The 17406-nt window shown below is 54.0% G+C and overlaps 2 protein-coding genes across 9 annotated transcripts; one reads left to right on the top strand and one right to left on the bottom strand.

The window, feature by feature from the left end:
* The first annotated feature begins 1655 nt into the window (after positions 1-1655).
* On the top strand, positions 1656-8977 carry RPS9 (ribosomal protein S9). Of its 5 annotated transcripts, none has more exons than XR_015146554.1 (6): positions 1656-1686; positions 1945-2066; positions 2269-2391; positions 7735-7921; positions 8014-8185; positions 8730-8977. XR_015146554.1 is itself a non-coding variant. In XM_086354685.1 (5 exons), the coding sequence occupies exons 2-5, from the start codon at positions 1970-1972 to the stop codon at positions 8905-8907; spliced, it is 585 nt and encodes a 194-aa protein (XP_086210811.1). In that variant the 5' UTR covers positions 1656-1686; positions 1945-1969; the 3' UTR covers positions 8908-8977. The 5 variants fall into 5 exon arrangements, 2 of the variants coding, with proteins under 2 accessions (XP_086210811.1, XP_086210812.1); XR_015146555.1 differs by having other exon boundaries at positions 8417-8977; XR_015146556.1 differs by having other exon boundaries at positions 1865-2066.
* On the bottom strand, positions 6644-15951 carry LOC147354703 (leukocyte immunoglobulin-like receptor subfamily B member 3). 4 transcript variants are annotated; one of them, XR_015146551.1, is made up of 12 exons: positions 15301-15951; positions 14858-15142; positions 14398-14703; positions 13913-14191; positions 13333-13632; positions 12765-12809; positions 11858-11968; positions 11108-11150; positions 10853-10890; positions 10616-10668; positions 9690-9951; positions 6644-8332 (listed from the first exon to the last, which is right to left on the bottom strand). XR_015146551.1 is itself a non-coding variant. In XM_086354649.1 (12 exons), exons 1-12 carry the CDS (start codon positions 15599-15601, stop codon positions 9805-9807), a joined length of 1692 nt encoding a protein of 563 aa, XP_086210775.1. In that variant the 5' UTR covers positions 15602-15946; the 3' UTR covers positions 8971-9804. The 4 variants fall into 4 exon arrangements, 3 of the variants coding, with proteins under 3 accessions (XP_086210775.1, XP_086210773.1, XP_086210774.1); XM_086354649.1 differs by lacking the exon at positions 6644-8332 and having other exon boundaries at positions 8971-9951; positions 15301-15336; positions 15553-15946; XM_086354647.1 differs by lacking the exon at positions 6644-8332 and having other exon boundaries at positions 8971-9951.
* Between the last annotated feature and the right edge of the window lie 1455 nt (positions 15952-17406).

Below are 17406 nucleotides of genomic sequence, written 5' to 3'. Positions count from 1 at the left end.
AACTATAGGGCTTCCCAGGTGGCACTAGGGACAAAGAACCAGCCTGAAAATACAAGGGACAAGAGACACGGGTTTGATCCCTGGGCTGGGAAGATCCTCTGGAGGAGGGCATGGCAACCTTCTTCAGTGTCTTGCCTGAAGAATCCCATGGATAGAGGAGCCTGGTGGGCTACAGTTCATGGGGTTGCAAAGAGTTGGACACGATTGAAGCAACTTAGTATGCACACGCTGTAGCCTGACTGGCTTCTCTGTCCACAAGCGCCACTGGGAAGCCCAGGATTAAGTAAATTAACATGGGTACAATTCTTTGAATGGGGCCTGATGCATAGTATTTAAGTATTCTAGAATGCCACCTATTATTATTTTTAGTGGTAGAAATAATGGGTCACATGAATTAAAACATCAACAACAAAAAAACCCCAAAACCGTAAGGTGTTTAGCCCAAAGATTTAGAGTGCTTGTTAAATATTATCTAACCACGATAAAGTCCTTGGTGTGAATGGGATTATCCTAGAGAGAAAAGCACTACAGGAAATAATCCTGGGGCTGTCTGAGAGGATATATATATATATATATATATAAATTGTTTCAGGTTTATAGCAAGAGGTTTCAGAACATTTCCCTGTTCTGGAAACCCAAAGAAAACCTCAGGATATAAACTTCTGTCTTTCACAAAGAGGCACAGATGATCTTTCACAATGATCTTTTAATCATTGGATCTCAAGTTAAAAAAAAAGTGGGTTACCTTTACATGTATACACACACACACACACACACACACACACACAGTTTTCATCAGTCACCTTCTCAAGAAGGCTTCCCTGACCATCCTTTCTGAAATACCATTTTTCCTTAGTCATTGAGAAATGTGCTTAAATCGCTTAATCCTGTCCGACTCTTTGCGATCCCGTGGACTGTAGCCTGCCAGGCTCCTCTGTACATGGATTCTCCAGGCCAGAATACTGAAGTGGGTAGCCGTTCCCTTCTCCAGGGGATCTTCCCAACCCAGGGATCGAACCCAGGTCTCCCGCATTGCAGGCGGATTCTTTACCGACTGAGTCATCAGGGAGGCTCAGTCATTATCAGTAATTTATTTTCTTCACAGCAGCCATCTGAAACGATCTGCTTATTATTTTCCCTCTCTTCCCTTAGGCTCAAAGTTTCACGAACAGAGGGGCTGTTGAAGGGTTCAAAAGGGCAGATTGGCTTCTGGCTGTGCCTTGCGTAGACATGGTGATATGAAAAATGATTTTTAAAAAAATTATTCATGGATATAACAGAGCATCTTGGAAGGAGCTTTGAATTCTTATAGGTCCAATCCTCTGGAGATCTTTTGAGAGAGACGGAGCATGTTGAATGAAGCCTAGTCACGGTGGCGGTGACTACTCCAACTTTATACCGCGACTCAGACGTTAGCTGAGTGGTGACTTAAGTCACTACCCGAGGGCGGAGAGGAGCCCTCACGTCGCACCAGACGGAGCACTAATCCCTCCTCAGTCCTCCCGGTTTAGCAAGCCACTCTAGCCCAATCTCTCCTCTTGACTGCTTTGTCCGCCCGCCAAGGCCTTTTCTGATTGGTGCAAACTTGCGCTGTGCGTGATGACGTCACAAGAGGGCGACGTTGCTATAAGAGCGCGGCCGGCGAGCGCATGCTCCTCTTTCTTGGTTTCCAGAGCGTTCGCTTAGGTGAGCCATGCGGCCGTGTTCGGTATTTTGGGTGTGGGTCGTAAAGTCTTGCGGGCTATTCGACCTTTAATGAGTACGCTAAAGCAGTTGGAGGTGAAATGAGCGTAACTGGAAAGTGGTAGAAATGATGGTCGATTATAAAACTCTTCAGGAAGAGTTCTCGCGATATCTTCCCTAGGCGCCGGGAGGTTCCTAGCGTAGCTCTGGGACTGCGCAGGCGCTGCCGAGTCCTCACGGGCAGCTCTCCTTCTCGCACAGGCGCAGACGGGCAAACAGAGCCAGCATGCCGGTCGCCCGGAGCTGGGTTTGTCGCAAAACCTATGTGACCCCGCGGAGACCCTTCGAGAAGTCCCGCCTCGACCAAGAGCTGAAGCTGATCGGTGAGTGGCTGGGTTTCTGTTTCCCGGGCTGGGGAAGCTGACACATGGGTGAGGCCGCCCACGTGCTCGTTCTGTTTAAAAATCTCCAGTGTGTTCACCCTCCTCACCCAGTTTTGGGATTGTCTGTTGTTTTTCTGTATCCCGAAGTCACTAATCCTTTTTCACTAGTCCATGGGACTGAGCTTTTTCACTCATTATGCAGGCGAGTATGGGCTCCGGAACAAACGTGAGGTCTGGAGGGTCAAATTCACCCTGGCCAAGATCCGAAAGGCTGCCCGGGAGCTGCTGACGCTGGATGAGAAAGACCCGCGGCGTCTGTTCGAAGGTGTGTATGTGAGCCCGCAGGAGAGCTGCTGCTGTTCTTCCTTCTAGGGTTGTGCAAGACATGGAGCAAGACATTGGATCCAGCCTTTAGTAGGAGTTATGGAGTAAGAAAATAGGGCTGAATACGAGTACGTACCTTTCGTCTTATCTATGACTGGTTTATTCAAACCCTGCGAATCGGTTTCCAGTGGATTAGAACTAACACGGAGACGGCGATGGCACCCCACTCCAGTACTCTTGCCTGGAAAATCCCATGGACGGAGGAGCCTGATGGGCTGCAGTCCATGGGGTCGCAAAGAGTCGGACACGACTGGGCGACTTCACTTTCACTTTTCACTTTCATGCATTGGAGAAGGAAATGGCAACCCACTCCAGTGTTCTTGCCTGGAGAATCCCAGGGAAGGGGGAGCCTGGTGGGCTGCCGTCTATGGGGTTGCAGAATCGGACACGACTAAAGCGGCTTAGCAGCAGCAGCAGAGCTAACAATGCCAAGCATTGGGCACCTGGTTATATCTATACATAGTTCAACAGAACAGTATTGCTTCTTATGTTCTTGTTCCCTGACTAGACAGTGAAATTTGAGAAGTTCCACCCAGGGTGGAACTTGAGTGTGTATATTTGCCTTCTTTAACACGATGGTGAAGGACATTTACTCAGGGTCTGAACAGTAGAGGACCTGTGGGTTTCACAGGAAAGAACGGTTCCAGGTGATCTTAGAGGGAATACAGATCATACCGTATGATTTAAGGTTAAAAAAAAAATGATGGTGCGGTATACTTGACAAACTGCCATCTTTTAGACTCTTTAAGGTCTAAATGTCTGCTTTGAGATGTGAGGTTTATGGGCTTTTGGAAGGGACGATATTCATATTTTAGTAGGACCTCTTAGGTTGTCAGATGGTGAAAATACTAAGAAAGCTGGTACTTTATAAGGCTCACTGAATATCTTTTTCTAAGCTCTTGGTGTACATTATTTAATTTGCACAAGTAGACTGGTAGAGGTACTGATCATAGTCTTCAAATGAGCAAGTGATCCAAGACTTCCCTCAATAGGTGGGACTGGAGTGCATGTGAGCGCAGGGTTAGGAGTTGAAGGAGGGTTCCAGATGATGGATAGGTAACATGCCAAAAGTTGAAACAGTTCCTAAATGTAAAAGTAGTCAGTAAACTTGGTGCTACATTGTATCCTGAGTGTGGAAGAGCTTCATATACAGTTTGTGATTCTAACAGATGCGACTCTGGCTGTAGGTGATTCTGTTTTTTGGTGTAGGTGTATCTGTTTTTTGTAACACCTTTTATTAGGATAAACTGTACACAACAGGAAGTTTGCTCACAGTATCTAAAATTTATTTTTAGTTACATCTAAAATTGGCCATTTTGTAGGTATTATCTTGATGCTGCTTTTGGTCTGACCCTAGGAAATTTTGATTCTAGTGAAAGTCAGAGGGGCTGGGCTAACTTGGGCAGCTGGCTTTTTATTTTCAATAGGAGTGGCTAGTCTGATTTTTCTCCCAAACTGTGATTAAGGATGGAAGTGCTCTTACGTTAAGCATGAGTGGTCATCCATAGTAGAGATTGAGAAAGGTTTGGAGAGGTGTTGTACTAACACAGATTCATCACTTTGATCTATCCCAGTTCCAAGGGTGTGAGAGGTTCTCATTTTTAACCTTTGTTAGTTGGGAAGCTCCTTTGACACTCAGGAGAATTGAGGAATCTCCCTGGTGGATGTTGGTATTGGGTGGAACTCTGTCCCAGAGTTTGGGGGACAGACCTCAGCTTATTCTGGTCTCAGGGAAACTTGCTGGAGAGTTAATCACAGAGAAACTTAGGTGCTAAGCAGTCATGTGACAAAGAGATGGCACAGGGCAGGGTTGAGCAGGTAATCCAGGGATTACTTGGTTTTCCAGGGGGGAAGTTGCACGGAGAGGGCAACAGCAGGTAATCCACAGTGAGTGAAGCTAGATTTCTGGGATGGAGAGGAGGAGCCTGGGAGCTCTGAGGTGTTGGCCTTGCTTGAGGTCTAGCCTTTCCCACTAAGGTGTGACAAGAAGAGTTACTGGTTCATTTCATTCAGTCATTCACAGGTATCAACTCTCACCTCACACCAGCACAGGGTAAAAACCAAACTTGGGTCTCCTGCACTGCAGGCAGATTCTTTACCCTGTTGTGGTGTGAGGTGAGAGTTGATACCTGTGAGTGCCTGAGTGAAATGAACCAGTACACTGTTTTTGTCATAAGACTCACTCCTTAGTGGGAGTTTGATCCCTGGGTCAGGAAGGTCCCCTGGAGTGGGAATGGCAACCCACTCCAGCCTATTCTTACCTGGAGAATGCTGTGGACAGAGGGGCCTGGCAGAGTTGGACACAGCTGAGTGACTAACACATCATATTAGAAACTAAGGCACTTAAATGCTTGCTTCATGCCATAGAGACAAGGGCCCCTTGGCCATTGAGGTGCCCACTGGCATACAGTTTTTTTTTTTTTTTGAAACAAACTTTGATTTGGCTGATTCTGATTGTTAATTCTTTGGGCCAAATGAAAGCCATTTATCAGTTTTTAGTAGTTGGACACACTCCTGTGGTTGAAGGCTGCAAGCTTATCAGTTTTATTTTTGTCTTCATATCCAGTAAGATTTTTCCTGTATTGATAGCCCTCCCCACTATTAAAGGATGTAGGTGGGTTAATAATAGTAAGTGAAATGTGTTTTTGAAGTAATACAGGTTGAGTTATTGTCAGGTGTCTATTTTCTTTTTTTTTTAATTTTATTTTATTTTTAAACTTTACAATATTGTATTAGTTTTGCCAAATATCGAAATGAATCCGCCACAGGTATACCTGTGTTCCCCATCCTGAACCCTCCTCCCTCCCCATACTCTCCCTCTGGATCGTCCCAGTGCACCAGCCCCAAGCATCCAGTATCGTGCATCGAACCTGGGCTGGCGACTCGTTTCATACATGATATTATACATGTTTCAATGCCATTCTCCCAAATCTCCCCACCCTCTCCCTCTCCCACAGAGTCCATAAGACTGATCTACACATCAGTGTCTCTTTTGCTGTCTCGTACACAGGGTTATTGTTACCATCTTTCTAAATTCCATATATATGCGTTAGTATACTGTATTGGTGTTTTTCTTTCTGGCTTATTTCACTCTGTATAATAGGTTCCAGTTTCATCCAGACGTGAAGTGTCCAAAATGGAAGATAATTCCAAACTCACTTTTGTTTACGTTTGGATATGTTTTGTAATGATATTTGATTATTATGTTCAGTTTTTAAATTGTGTAATTTATAATTTGACATTATTAGTATAGAATGTATATTGTGAAATGATCTCCACAGTAAGTCTAGTTAGCATCAAATCATCTTCCCATTTTTTAATTGAAGTGTTTTTTTTTGCTGTTGTATTATTTCATTATATATTTTGGGTATTAACCCCTTATTAGATATGTGATTTATATTTTCTCCCATTCCATAGGTTGTTTTTCATTTTGTTATGCTCTGCAGAAGCTTTTTAGTTTGATGTGGTCCAACTTGTTGATTTTTCCTTTTGTTACCTTTACTTTAGAATCAGATCCAAAACATCATCTCCAAGACTGAGGTCAAGGAGGTTACTGCCTGTGTTTTCCTCTGGGAGTCTCATTACATTCCTGTGTTTAGTCCATTTTGAGTTTGTTTTCCCCGCTGGAGGCTTAAGGGATCTTCATTCCCAGTTGTTGAGTCGCTAAGTCTGTCCAACTCCCAGTGGGCCCCACGGACCATAGCCCGCGAGGCTCCTGTCCACGGGATTTCCATGGCAAGAATAATGGAGTAGGTTGCCATTTCCTTCTCCCTGGGATCTTCCCCCGCCAGGGATTGAACACGTATCTCCTGTGTCGCAGGCATATTCTCTACCACTGAGCCAGGGGAGCGGCCCTGGCCACTGCAGTGAAGTCACCAATCACCGAGTCCTCACTACTGGACCTTCTGGGAATTCATGATTTTGAGTTAACTTTCGTGTTCATTCTTGTCCTTGCATGTGACTGTCCAGTTCTCCAGACACCAGTGTTGAGAGGCTCTTCCCCACTGTGTATCCCTAGCTCCTTTGTTGTAAACTAATTATGGGTTTATTTCTGGTCTCTATTCTGGTTTATTCCCTCGATCTGTTTTTATGTCAATGTCATACTATTTTGATTACTATAACTAATGTATACAACTTTGTGGGGTGTTTTTTTTTGTTTTCTCTTTATTTCTTGTTTTTGTCTTCTTTACAACTTTGTTTTTCCTCAAGATTGGCTTTAGCTATTCAGGGTCTTTTCTGGTTCCATAAAGATTTTAGGATTGCTTGTTCTTCTTCTGTGAAAAATGGCATTGGAATTTTTATAGGGATTGCCTCGAATCTGTATATTGCTATAGGTAGTATGGGCGTTTTTTTTTTAACTGCTGTTCCAGTCCATGAGCACTGAATTTCTTTCTGTTTGTGTCTTTAATTTCTTTGATTAGTGTTTTGCAGTTTTCATTGTGTAGGCTTCTCACTAAAATTTTTATGCAGTTGTAGATGGGAGAATATCCTTCACTTGTGTTCAGTATTCATTCAGTGCAAATTCGTACCTGGGGTGTTGGAAAAGGTATAGTATGTTTCTCCATTTAGATTCTCCTTGGCTCCTAGTCTGCTAGGAAGGCTGTCACAGAGTCAGCCAGCTTTCCTTCAGGCTTTGTCTAGGGGCAGGGGTGGGTGCTAATAAATGATAATCCTCTGTGATGATAGCCAGCCCCGGGAGTGCAAGCCAGCAGCGTCCCCGGAGCTCTCCTGACTGGCGCTTGGACGCCCACAGGCAAGGCCCCCTGAACCTGGAGTTGCTGGGTACCAGGGAGAAGCTGATGCCCGCTGGTTTACTTTGCCAGGCACTGAGGTTATCCTCACCGTCGTTTTAGTAGAAAATGGATGACACGTACTCAACTCGAATGTGTGCCGCGTCTCTTCCAGGCCTAACAGATAGGTACTGACGCTGTTGAAGTGTCAGACGCGGGAGGTGGTTTGCGTGCGTTTGATTGGTAGGGCTTTCTGGACGCCAGCGTATTGGCTCGTAGCCCCTGGCTGTGTTACGGGAGGACTAGTGGAGGGCAGCGGCGTGCAGACTTACTCTTCTAAGAGCTCTGGAGGGCGCTCCCTTGTTCAGACAGGTTGTGGGTCGTCATCTGCCTCAGGGTAGTGAGGATTCTGGCAGTCACGGTGGCTCATGCAGTAGGGCGTTGAGTCCTGTATCAGAACTAGTTCTTCCTTCCTGCTGGGTCTCACCGCCGTGGTGTGGAGGTGCCGGATTTGAACTGGAAGGCTGAGACAGGCTTCTGTGCCCCCTCACCAGGTAATGCCCTGTTGCGGCGGCTCGTCCGTATCGGGGTGCTGGATGAGGGCAAGATGAAGCTGGATTACATCCTGGGCCTGAAGATTGAGGATTTCTTGGAGAGACGCCTGCAGACCCAGGTCTTCAAGCTGGGCCTGGCCAAGTCCATCCACCACGCCCGTGTGCTCATCCGCCAGCGCCACATCAGGTACTGCCTCGGGGCTCCCGGAGCCTCTCCCACCCTGCCCCTTGAAGGGACGCCCTCGCTGAGCCCCCTCCCTACCCCTGTCTTCTGTGCAGCCCTCGGAGGTGGTGAAGGTGTGAGCTCACCTTAAGGGGACAGATTGGTCCCTACAGACAGCTCATGGGGGAGCTGGGGGCAGCCTCACCCCCAGAGCCCTGCGCAAGGGTCACTGCGGCTGGAGCCGTACACCTTGCGAAGGCTCCAGCAGGCGTGCCGGGAGCTGGACAGGTAACAGCTCTTGGTGTCACTTGGAGAGCCATCCCTGGAGCTCAGCTGACTTGGGTGGGTTGGGCCCATGTGGTCACAGTGCACTCTCCGGGCAGCTGCTGTGGTGAAGAGCAGGGGCCAGGTGGATCTTTGGGTGCTCAGTTTACCCTATGGAGATAGGGCCCTGGTCACAGGGGCCTGTGTAGTGAGCAGGTTCCTAGCCTCTCAGTAGCCCCTGTGACTCATGGGCAGGAGCCTCTCATGCTGCTTGTGTGAAATGAAACCGCCCCGGTCCTCTTGGGGTGCCACTTCAGAGACAGTGAGAGGAGCCCTGATGGAGACTAAAGCTCAGCGAGAGGCACACAGCTCAGAACTGTCTGGCACACTTCAGTGTTTGAGAAGCAGGCCTCAGTGTTAACGCGCTGCCACCCCCGAGTTCATTCTGGGCCTGAATTCCCCGGCCCTCCGTGAGAGGTGAGCGAGTGTCCAGGACACAGGGGCGCCCCCGAGGACCAGGAACGCCCTGCCGGCCTCGGCCCGGCCCTCAACTGCCGCTCCCCCCTAGGGTCCGCAAGCAGGTGGTGAACATCCCGTCCTTCATCGTGCGCCTGGACTCGCAGAAGCACATCGACTTCTCCCTGCGCTCCCCCTACGGCGGGGGCCGCCCGGGCCGAGTGAAGAGGAAGAACGCCAAGAAGGGCCAGGGCGGGGCTGGAGCCGGCGATGACGAGGAGGAGGACTGAGCCCGGGCAGTGCCCTGGGCCGGCGCAGCGGCCAGTGTGCCTCAGATAATAAAGCAGGATATCCACAGTGTGGAATTTGTCTTTACTGCTGTGTCTCTTCCCCGCTCTGACACACACCCTTCTGGAGCGGCAGTGGGGCCGCCGCTTTCCACTCAGGGGCCGGGAGAGCTTTGTTCCCGTCTGTGGAGCCGTTGCTAGATGGTGGTCCTTGTTCCCCTTAGGCCTGGCTTTACCGTATCCTGACAGACACGTCTACACATCACTCCATCACACTTCCAGGGGACCCACAGTACAGGCAAAGACAAAACTAGAGGGAGCTTCTCAGCCAGGACCTGCCCTGGTGGTCCCAGTGAACCTGCCTTGCACTGCTGTGATGCGGGTTCACGGTTAATCCCTGGTGGAGGAACTAAGCCAGTGCTTTCTAATGAACACCCAATGGCCAAAAGCAGTTCTGAGTGAGGGGGTCATTTCCCAGACAGGAAGGGGGAACCCTGCCGCCACCCCCCCCCCCCCGTGTTTGGGGGTTCTGAAGACTTCATGGTCAGGAGGGAGGCAGGCTTCCCTTTTCTCTGTCAAGCTGTATGGGACAGGAAGGGGCTTGTTCTCAGGAAATGAGAAATAAGGAATTGAGCAACCCCAACAGCTGCAGGCATGGGGCACCCAAGTCCTGCTCTGGGAGCTTGGGGCTCTGCTGTCAGTTCAGTGGCCATTCTCCGGGTTACAGCTCAGGGTTTGCCAAGTCACTGTGAAGTGTGTAGTAGAGTGCTGGCAGCCTAGCCTACCTTTGGGAGGTCCTGGAGCTGCTGGTGTCAGGACTCCAGGCTGGCTGGGGTTGAACTGAGTGTCCGTGGGGGCAGCTCCTGGGGTCCCTGGAGGTGGAGTCTGGGTCATCCTGGGCTAGTGCAAGGCAAGAGCGGCATACACGCTGGGCTCTGCTGGGGACTCTCCTGACTGCCAGTTGGAGGGCGCAGTCACCCCCTGTCTGCTAGTTGAGTGGTCCAGTTCAGCATAGGTCACATCCTGGGGGGCTTCAGATGTGGCAGCCTTTGGAGGGTGTAGAAAGAGGTCAGGGGTGTGAGATGGGGAAAGCCTGGGGGCCTGGGAGGTAAGGATGCACTCCTTGAGGGTCTTAGTCGTTAGGGCTCTGCTAGTGAGGGGTGAGGGGTGGTCTCTGAACCATGCCTCCTTCAGTTCCGTAGCTTCGACCCTCAGGAAGGAGGGAAGTGGAGCAAGTTGAAATCCTGTGATGGATCGCTAAGTTTGATGCTGGGAGAGGACGGGGCTGGAGATGGGAATTGGGTGCGGCTGTCCTCACTGAGGGACAGTCAGGCCCCACTGCGCCCTTCAGGAAAGTGAGGGGGTCACCAGAGCGGCCACGGGAGGTGGTCCTCACTGCAGCGAACAGATGAGGTTCACCTGCCTGGGGAAAGATGGCTGAGGGCTGAGCAAGGATCTCAGAATCTTCTGGCTGTTAGAAGCCCCCCCTCTGGCCCTGTCTCCAGGCCCAGGGCTTGCATGTAGCCCATTTTGGGGGGCACAGACTGTTCAGCCCTGCCAGCTCAACCTGAGCGTTCAACAGTGTCCCGGTCGGAGGAGCCGGGTGTGGGGCGCGGCAGCCCAGGGAGCAGGTGCTCGTGGAAGGGGCCACCTGGCCTTGGGGTCAGTGTCCTCTGCCCTCCGTGTGTGAGTGAGGAGGTGGGGGTCTCACCTGACTGTCCCGCGCTCTGCCATGCTCTGGCTGTGCGTCTTCTGTGACGGCACCTGGTGGGGACAGGACAAGGGGGGCCGGCTCCTGCCCAGACCGCCTCACACCTCCCACAGCAGATGTCCAGAGCGGCTCGGTGACCGGCCACTGCCACCCAGCCAGGCTCGAGCTCTCCTCCCAAGCCCAGAACCACTGCCACCCGATCCCAGGCCCCCAGGACAGCGCCCCCCTTCCCCTTACAGTACAAGCTTTCCGGGGCGTCAGCGGCCGGGCTGGAGCTGGGGAGGAGAGAGCAGTGTTGGGGTGGAGGGAGCCCCAAGCAGGCGGTGGGGTGGGATTCAGGGAGAGGTCAGGCTGAGCAGTGTTGGGGCGGTGAGGGAGCCCCGGGCAGGCGGTGGGGTGCGAGTCTGTGGGAGAGGTCGGGCTGAGCAGTGTTGGGGCGGTGAGGGAGCCCCGGGCAGGCGGTGGGGTGCGAGTCTGTGGGAGAGGTCTTACTTCGTCTTCTGGCCTCTGTCCTCAAGCACTGATGCTGCAGCCGCTGTGGGAAGACAAGAGTCAGCCTCCAGCCCTGCCCTCCCCGACCCTCCCCACTGCCCCAGAGCCCTTCTCTAGGGTTACAGGAAGATCTGCAAGGGTCTCCAGGCTGAAAAAATTATCATGCCTTCCCTCCTCCACGAAGAATTCAAGAGAAGGGCTTCCGTGGTGGCTCAGTGGTAAAGAATCCGCTTGCCGACACAGGGGACATGGGTTTGATCCCTGGTCTGGGGGGATTCCACATTCCATGGAGTAATTAAGCCACAACTACTAAGCTTGTGCTCTGGAGCCTGGGAGCGCGACTGCTGAAACCCGAGAGCCCAAGAGCCCAGGAGCTGGGAGCTGCAGTAAGAGAAGCCCGAGCCCTGCAACCAGAGAGAAGCCCCAGCTCACCGCCACCACAGAAAGCCCATGCACAGCAACCAAGACCCAGAGCAGCCAATAAACAAAATTCAAAAATTATTTTAAAAAATTCGAGAGCTCTAAACCATGAAATACAAAACTTGAATGTATTCTCAAGCGGCGTGTAAATTTGAAAACATCAAAGGATACTCTAATGCACGTGCGCTCACATTTAGCCTCTTCAGATTTCTCTCACGGGGAGATGCTAGAGCAGTTTTAACCAGACTCACCCCTTTCTTAGGTTTCCCTTGGGCTGGTGCCCTAAGCCCACCACCTCCAGGGTTCCGAGTCACCCCGTTCCCTACTCACCTGACTTCCTGTGTCTGTCCTGACCCCGGTGTCGGAGGAAGAGGAAGACGAGGAGCAGCAGGAAGAAGGTCACCGAGACCCCGATGAGGACACTCAGGTACCATGTAAGGCCTAGGGCACCAGAGACGCCTGAGTGAGCCAGGGGTGCCGTTTAACTGGGCACCTGCTGTGCGCAGACTCATGCTGGGGTCTGCACGTCCATCTCCAGCACATCCCACCCGTTTACAGACGAGGAGACTGAGGCCCAGAGAGGGAGATCATGGCCCCCAAGTCGCCCAGCCTGGAGGTGGTGGAGCTGGGACTGGAACCCGGAACTGTGGGTTCCCTCATATTTTTTAGAATTAGTTTTTGTTTTGTTTTCATGCTTTCACTTCCAGGCAGAACACCAGTTCAGAGACGGGTGCATCAAGCCCAGTTCTCTGCCAGCCCAGCCGGATCCGTCTCCCACCCTGCAGAGTCCTGCCTCCCCGTCCGCCCGCCCCCAGCACGGGGCCTGCGTGGAGGTGGAGTGTGTGTCTGGGAGGGGCAGCTGGGCGGGCTCTGGCCTTCCTGAGGCCCAAGTAGGCCCTGCGCTGCGGGCTGTCGTGCTGAGGAAGGAGGTGGGAGGCCCCCTGCGTGGAGGGTGGGCCTCTGACCCCGGGAGGAGCACAGCTGGTCCAAGGTCCCATGGTTGGAAGTAGTAGAGCCCTGTGACTCCCACGCCCAGCTCTTTGCCTGGCACCAAGGCAGCTCCTTGGGGGGCTGGAGAGCTCAGACACTGTCCCATCCAGTGTTGCTGCATCCTCGTCCTTGCTGTCGAGGCTGATGCCAGTGAGAAGGGGCTGTCCCGAGGCCATTAACTCGGGAAGTGACGGAGCCGCGATAGAGCTGCTTCCACCCCCACCGCCCTACAGAGAGCCTGACTCACCCGAGCCTGATTCCAAGGCGGGGAGGAGCTCATTCCTGGAGCTTCCTAAGGGTCAGAGTAGAGATGAGCGGCGGCCTGCTTCCCCTTGTCAGCCCTGCTCCCCTCCCCCAGCCGGGCCCCAGCATCCCCCACTGCATGACCCCCACCCTTCATCCACGTCTCATTCCCGGGAGCCCCGTGATCCCCCGGGACACCAGCTGAGCCAGGGCCTGTCCACTCGCTCCCTTGGGGGCCACGGGCTCTGTTAGCCCCTCTCTTGTGCTGCTCTCTGGGCGAGGGGCCATGAAGACTGGAGACCAGAGGAGGGTGGGGACCGAGGGCTCTGGCCTTGAGTCCTGCTGGTTGGCCCTGAGGCCTGTGTAGCTCAGCTCCATCACCAGGAGCGGGTCTGGATGCCTGGGATGAGGGCAAGGATGGGCAAGGAAGGGAGGCCTCTGGCTCTTTCCGGTCCCCTCAGAGTTGATCCCCACCTTCTGTGACCCCCCACTCCCACTCAGCCCAGAGCTCCCCTGGGAACAGGGCCCTGGCCTGACCTGGAGGATGCAGAGGACCAGGGCTGGGCCCTCACCTGAGACCTGGAGCTCCAGGGGGTCGCTGGGGAGCGACAGCAGGTGGGGGGCGGTGCTGTGTGAGCTGTAGCACCTGTAGGTCCCACTGTGGGCCGAGGTCACAGCACGCAGGGTGAAGTTGGCCTGAACGGGTGGAGCCGGGTCCTGCAGACGAAGGTGCTGGGGAGCAGCGAGCGACCCCTCCTTGGACAGATGGAAAGTGTCTGACCGGACCTCAGAGCGACACTGCAGGGTCACATTCTCTCCCTGGGGCACTGAGGCCCCCGGGCGGGCGGAGAGGGAGGGTTTCCTGTGCATCCCTGGGGGGGACGGGGGTGATGAGCAGAGAGCCCCTCCCCACACCCCGGACTCTGAGCAGGGGGCCTCCCTGTGACCCTCCCAGCTCCTCTCAGCCCGTCTGTGTGTGTCTCCTTAATCTCCGTGCCTCTCACTCCTGTTTTCATGTTCCCCCCCAGACCCCTGCCCCACCTGGGCCTTTGCTCCAGGACCCTCTCCCCGGACCCGTCACCACCAGGGCCGACCCTCGTCCAGTGCCCTGAGCAGACAGTCGGGACCTGGACCAGGACAGGGGCTCCTCACCCGCAATCAGGATGTCCAGGGGGGCACTGGGAGCTGACCACGCGTAGGAGTTGTGTCCACTGTAGCATCTGTACTGGCCCCCGTGGGCGCGGCTCACGCGGCCCAGAGGGAAGTCAGGGCTCTGCTGCCCTTCTAGACGGAGGGGCAGGCTGAGCCCCTCGTCCTTGGTCAGAGCGAAGCTGCCAAAGCCGGCCTCTGAGCGACACTGGAGGGTCAGGTTGTCTCCGGCGAGCACGAGCGAGCTGGGCTGGGCGGAGAGGGAGGGTGCCCTGGACAGGCCTGCGGACGGGGCACAGAGGCACGTGGCTGCACGCCCGCCCTGCTCCCGGGGCTGCGGAGAGAGCTCACCCTGCTCCCTCCCGAGGCTTCCGCCCTGTCCTGCCCCAGGAGCCCAGTGTCCCTGCCCCCGTCTCCCCCAGTGCTCATGGGGCATAAGGCTGAGGTCAGGGGTCTGTCTAGGAAATAGAGGGGCCTGGGAGCCTCACCTGTGACCTGGAGATGCAGAGGGCCACTGGGGCGTGACCACAGATAGGGCTGAGTGCTGGGAGCATCATAGCACCTGTAGGTCCCCCCGTGGGAGGTGGTCACTGGGCCTACAGGGAACACAGCCTGTTCCTGCCCCTGGTTCCCATAGTTCTTCGATGCCTTGTGTCGGAGCGGGTCAGTGCCTCCCTCCTTCAGCAGATGCAGAGAGCCCGCTGCATACTGTGAACTGCATGTGAGGGACACTCTGCCTCCTGCGGCCACCACAGGGCTGGGCTGGGCGGACAGAGAGGGCGCCCTGTACACTCCTGGGGGCGAGGGGCTGTGTTAAAGGGGGACCTCCACCCAGTGACCCCAGGTGTGGGCTGGGAGGGAAGGGGCCCCCTGAGCCCACACTCTGCTCCTCTGCCCGTGAGGAGGCTCCCACGGTGGGAGGGACCTGCCCCTGCCCCACCCTCTTACCTGTCACCACCAGGGGCAGGGTGTCACTCCGCTGTGACCAGCCATTCCTGCTGTGATATGCACACCAATACTGTCCAGCATCACTTGAGCTCGAGGATGCAAAGTGGAACCAGGCCTTGTTCCTGGAGCCCTGTGGGGCCTTAGCCTCCCAGTATACAGAGCTCCTCTCTTTATGCAGACGGTAGACCTCAGCCAGCAGAGACCCCTGACACCAGATGGTCACCGGGCTCCCCTGGGCGACCATGGTGCCTGGGTCAACCCGGATGGAGGGTTTGGGGAGAACCTCTGGAAAGGAATCAGACCTGAGGAGTCAGGGCGCCTTCTCCCCCAGGTTTCCCAGCTGTCACCCAGGCCCCTCCCAGACGGGCCACCCGCGGCCCCGACCCGCTGTGCTCCCCACTGACCAGGGGTGGTGGGTGGAAGCAGGAGGTCTGGGGGCTCACCTGGTTGTCCCTGGTCCCACGGGCCCCAGCACAGCCCTGGAAGAGAGTTCCCTGTGAGCGCCCGGCCCCACCACACGTCCTGGATGCTCCAGGTCTGCTCTGCGCCCTGAGGTCTGGGGTCAGATCCGGGCTGAGGACATTCCCCTCTCTCCCAAGAAAGTCTGTCCCCACGGAACCTCCTGCATCCTGAGGCCGTCAGGGACCAGATGTGGGAGGAGAGGGGTTTCCACCCCTCCCTTCTCGGAAGCTCACCAAGGCAGAGAAGGGCGGTGAAGGTCAGGGTCGTGGCGCTGCCTCTCATGGTCCCCAGCAGAGCAGGTGACCTACAGAGACCTCAGAGCCCGCAGGACAGACAGACGCACTGGGTGTGAAGGTCCGGGCTCGGTGGCGCCCGTCTTGGGTTCCTCCTGAGCCTCGCTCCACTCTCTGTGAAGGATGGGGCTGAGGCGACCGTGGTCTCTCGGGGCCTTCCTGACCAGATCAGACTTACCGACACCCCCTTCTGCCCCGCCACTCTGCCTGCCTGTTCCGTCTCCTCCTCGTGCCAAGTCTGGATCTGGAGAGTGACCTCACGTCCCAGAGTGCAAGGCTGCAAGAAGCCGGGCAGGCCCCGGAGCCATCTGAGTGCCTGTCCCGGTTCTTACTCTGCCTCCCACCGGGGTTGGGTGATCTTGGGCAAGTAGCTTCCCTTTCCTGAGTTTCTGCAAATGCTCTTCCTTTCTTTTGTCAGCTAGTCCAGTTCGTCGGTATTTGTTGGGCAATGACCATGTTCTGCCATGGTGACAGAGCCTGGAATTTCCTTGGTGACGCCATCAAATTCCTTCCCTGGACTTGTGGGGCTCAGATGAATAAAAACAGACAGAACAAACATTTACCCGGCAAACAGTTCAGCTGACTCTTGTGAGACTGTTAGGAGTTGAAAGAAAACAGGGAACCATGAGTACCTTTAACAGATAGACGTCATGAAGCCTGGGTCCTGGCTGGGAGGTGTGTCTGATGGGCGAACAGGCAGGAGCTACTAGCTCAGGGGCAGCGGCAGTGGAGGCAGTGGCATCCCAACCAGACAGACCTTGAGCTGCTCTCAGAATTGAGAGCAGTGAGGGGGGAGGCAGGGGTGTCGCCACACTGGGTCTTGAGTGCATGTAAGTGTTTGGGGTTTTATCTTTAAAGCAGTGGGAAGGTTTTCAGCAGCAGACAGTATGAAGTGATTTCTAGTTTAGAAAGATTACCACCATGTGGAGAGTGTAACGCAAGAGGGCTCTATTGATAATGAACCCCATTCACAGTAAAATACCAACACTGATCTGGCTTCTGGATGGCGTGTTGACCAGTGTTTTAAGTCGTTCACATAGATAAACCTTACGGGAACGTATAACTCGAAATATATTTACACTGGGTTTCCCTGGTAGCTCAGACGGTACCGTCTACCTGCAGTGAGGGAGACCCAGGTTCAATCCCTGGGTCATGAAGATCCCCTGGAGAAGGAAATGGCAACCCACTCCAGTATTCTTGCCTGGAAAATCCCTTGGACAGAGGAACCTGGCGGGCTACAGTCCATGGGGTTGCAAAGAGTTGGACATGACCGAGTGACTTCACGTATTTTACACTGGAATGAGACAGGAAGGCTTCTTGGTCCAGCAGGTTGGAAGGGACAGCCCTGTTCAGACTGGCTGAGGGGACGGTCTGTGGAGGCACAGAGTTGTTAAGTAGGTCTGTGTTTGTGGGTGCTTGGGGATATGTGGTTAAGTGTGACGAGTCTGGTCTAGGACGGAGAGCTGTTTAGTGGGGCTGACCTGCCAAAGCCTGGAACATGGGGTGGTGCACCTGGGCCCACGTTTTTGAAGGTGGAAACTGTTGAAAGGATTTTGAACGGGGCAGGCTCAGACCTGATACGGTGGTGGGAAGAGTCCTTTGGGAGGTAGTGAGAGATGAACGGGAGTAAGGGGTGGGGCCTGGGCTGGAGGACCAGGAAGGAGGCAGATGGGACAACACAGACGGGATGTCTGAGGACGGGTCAGGGACCTTGTTCACAAGGGCTCCAGGGGCACAGTGATGTGGGCCTGGTGGTTGGGTGGGAAGTGCGGGAGGCCGGGGAACTGAAGGTAC

The sequence above is a fragment of the Bos grunniens genome, chromosome 18, assembly GCF_055505025.1.
Source record: "Bos grunniens cultivar Pamir isolate PY7600 chromosome 18, Bosgru_T2T1.0, whole genome shotgun sequence".
Classification (NCBI taxonomy): Eukaryota; Metazoa; Chordata; class Mammalia; order Artiodactyla; family Bovidae; genus Bos; species Bos grunniens.
The sequence above is the reverse complement of the archived record's forward strand: the minus strand, read 5'-3'. Positions and strand labels throughout refer to the sequence as shown.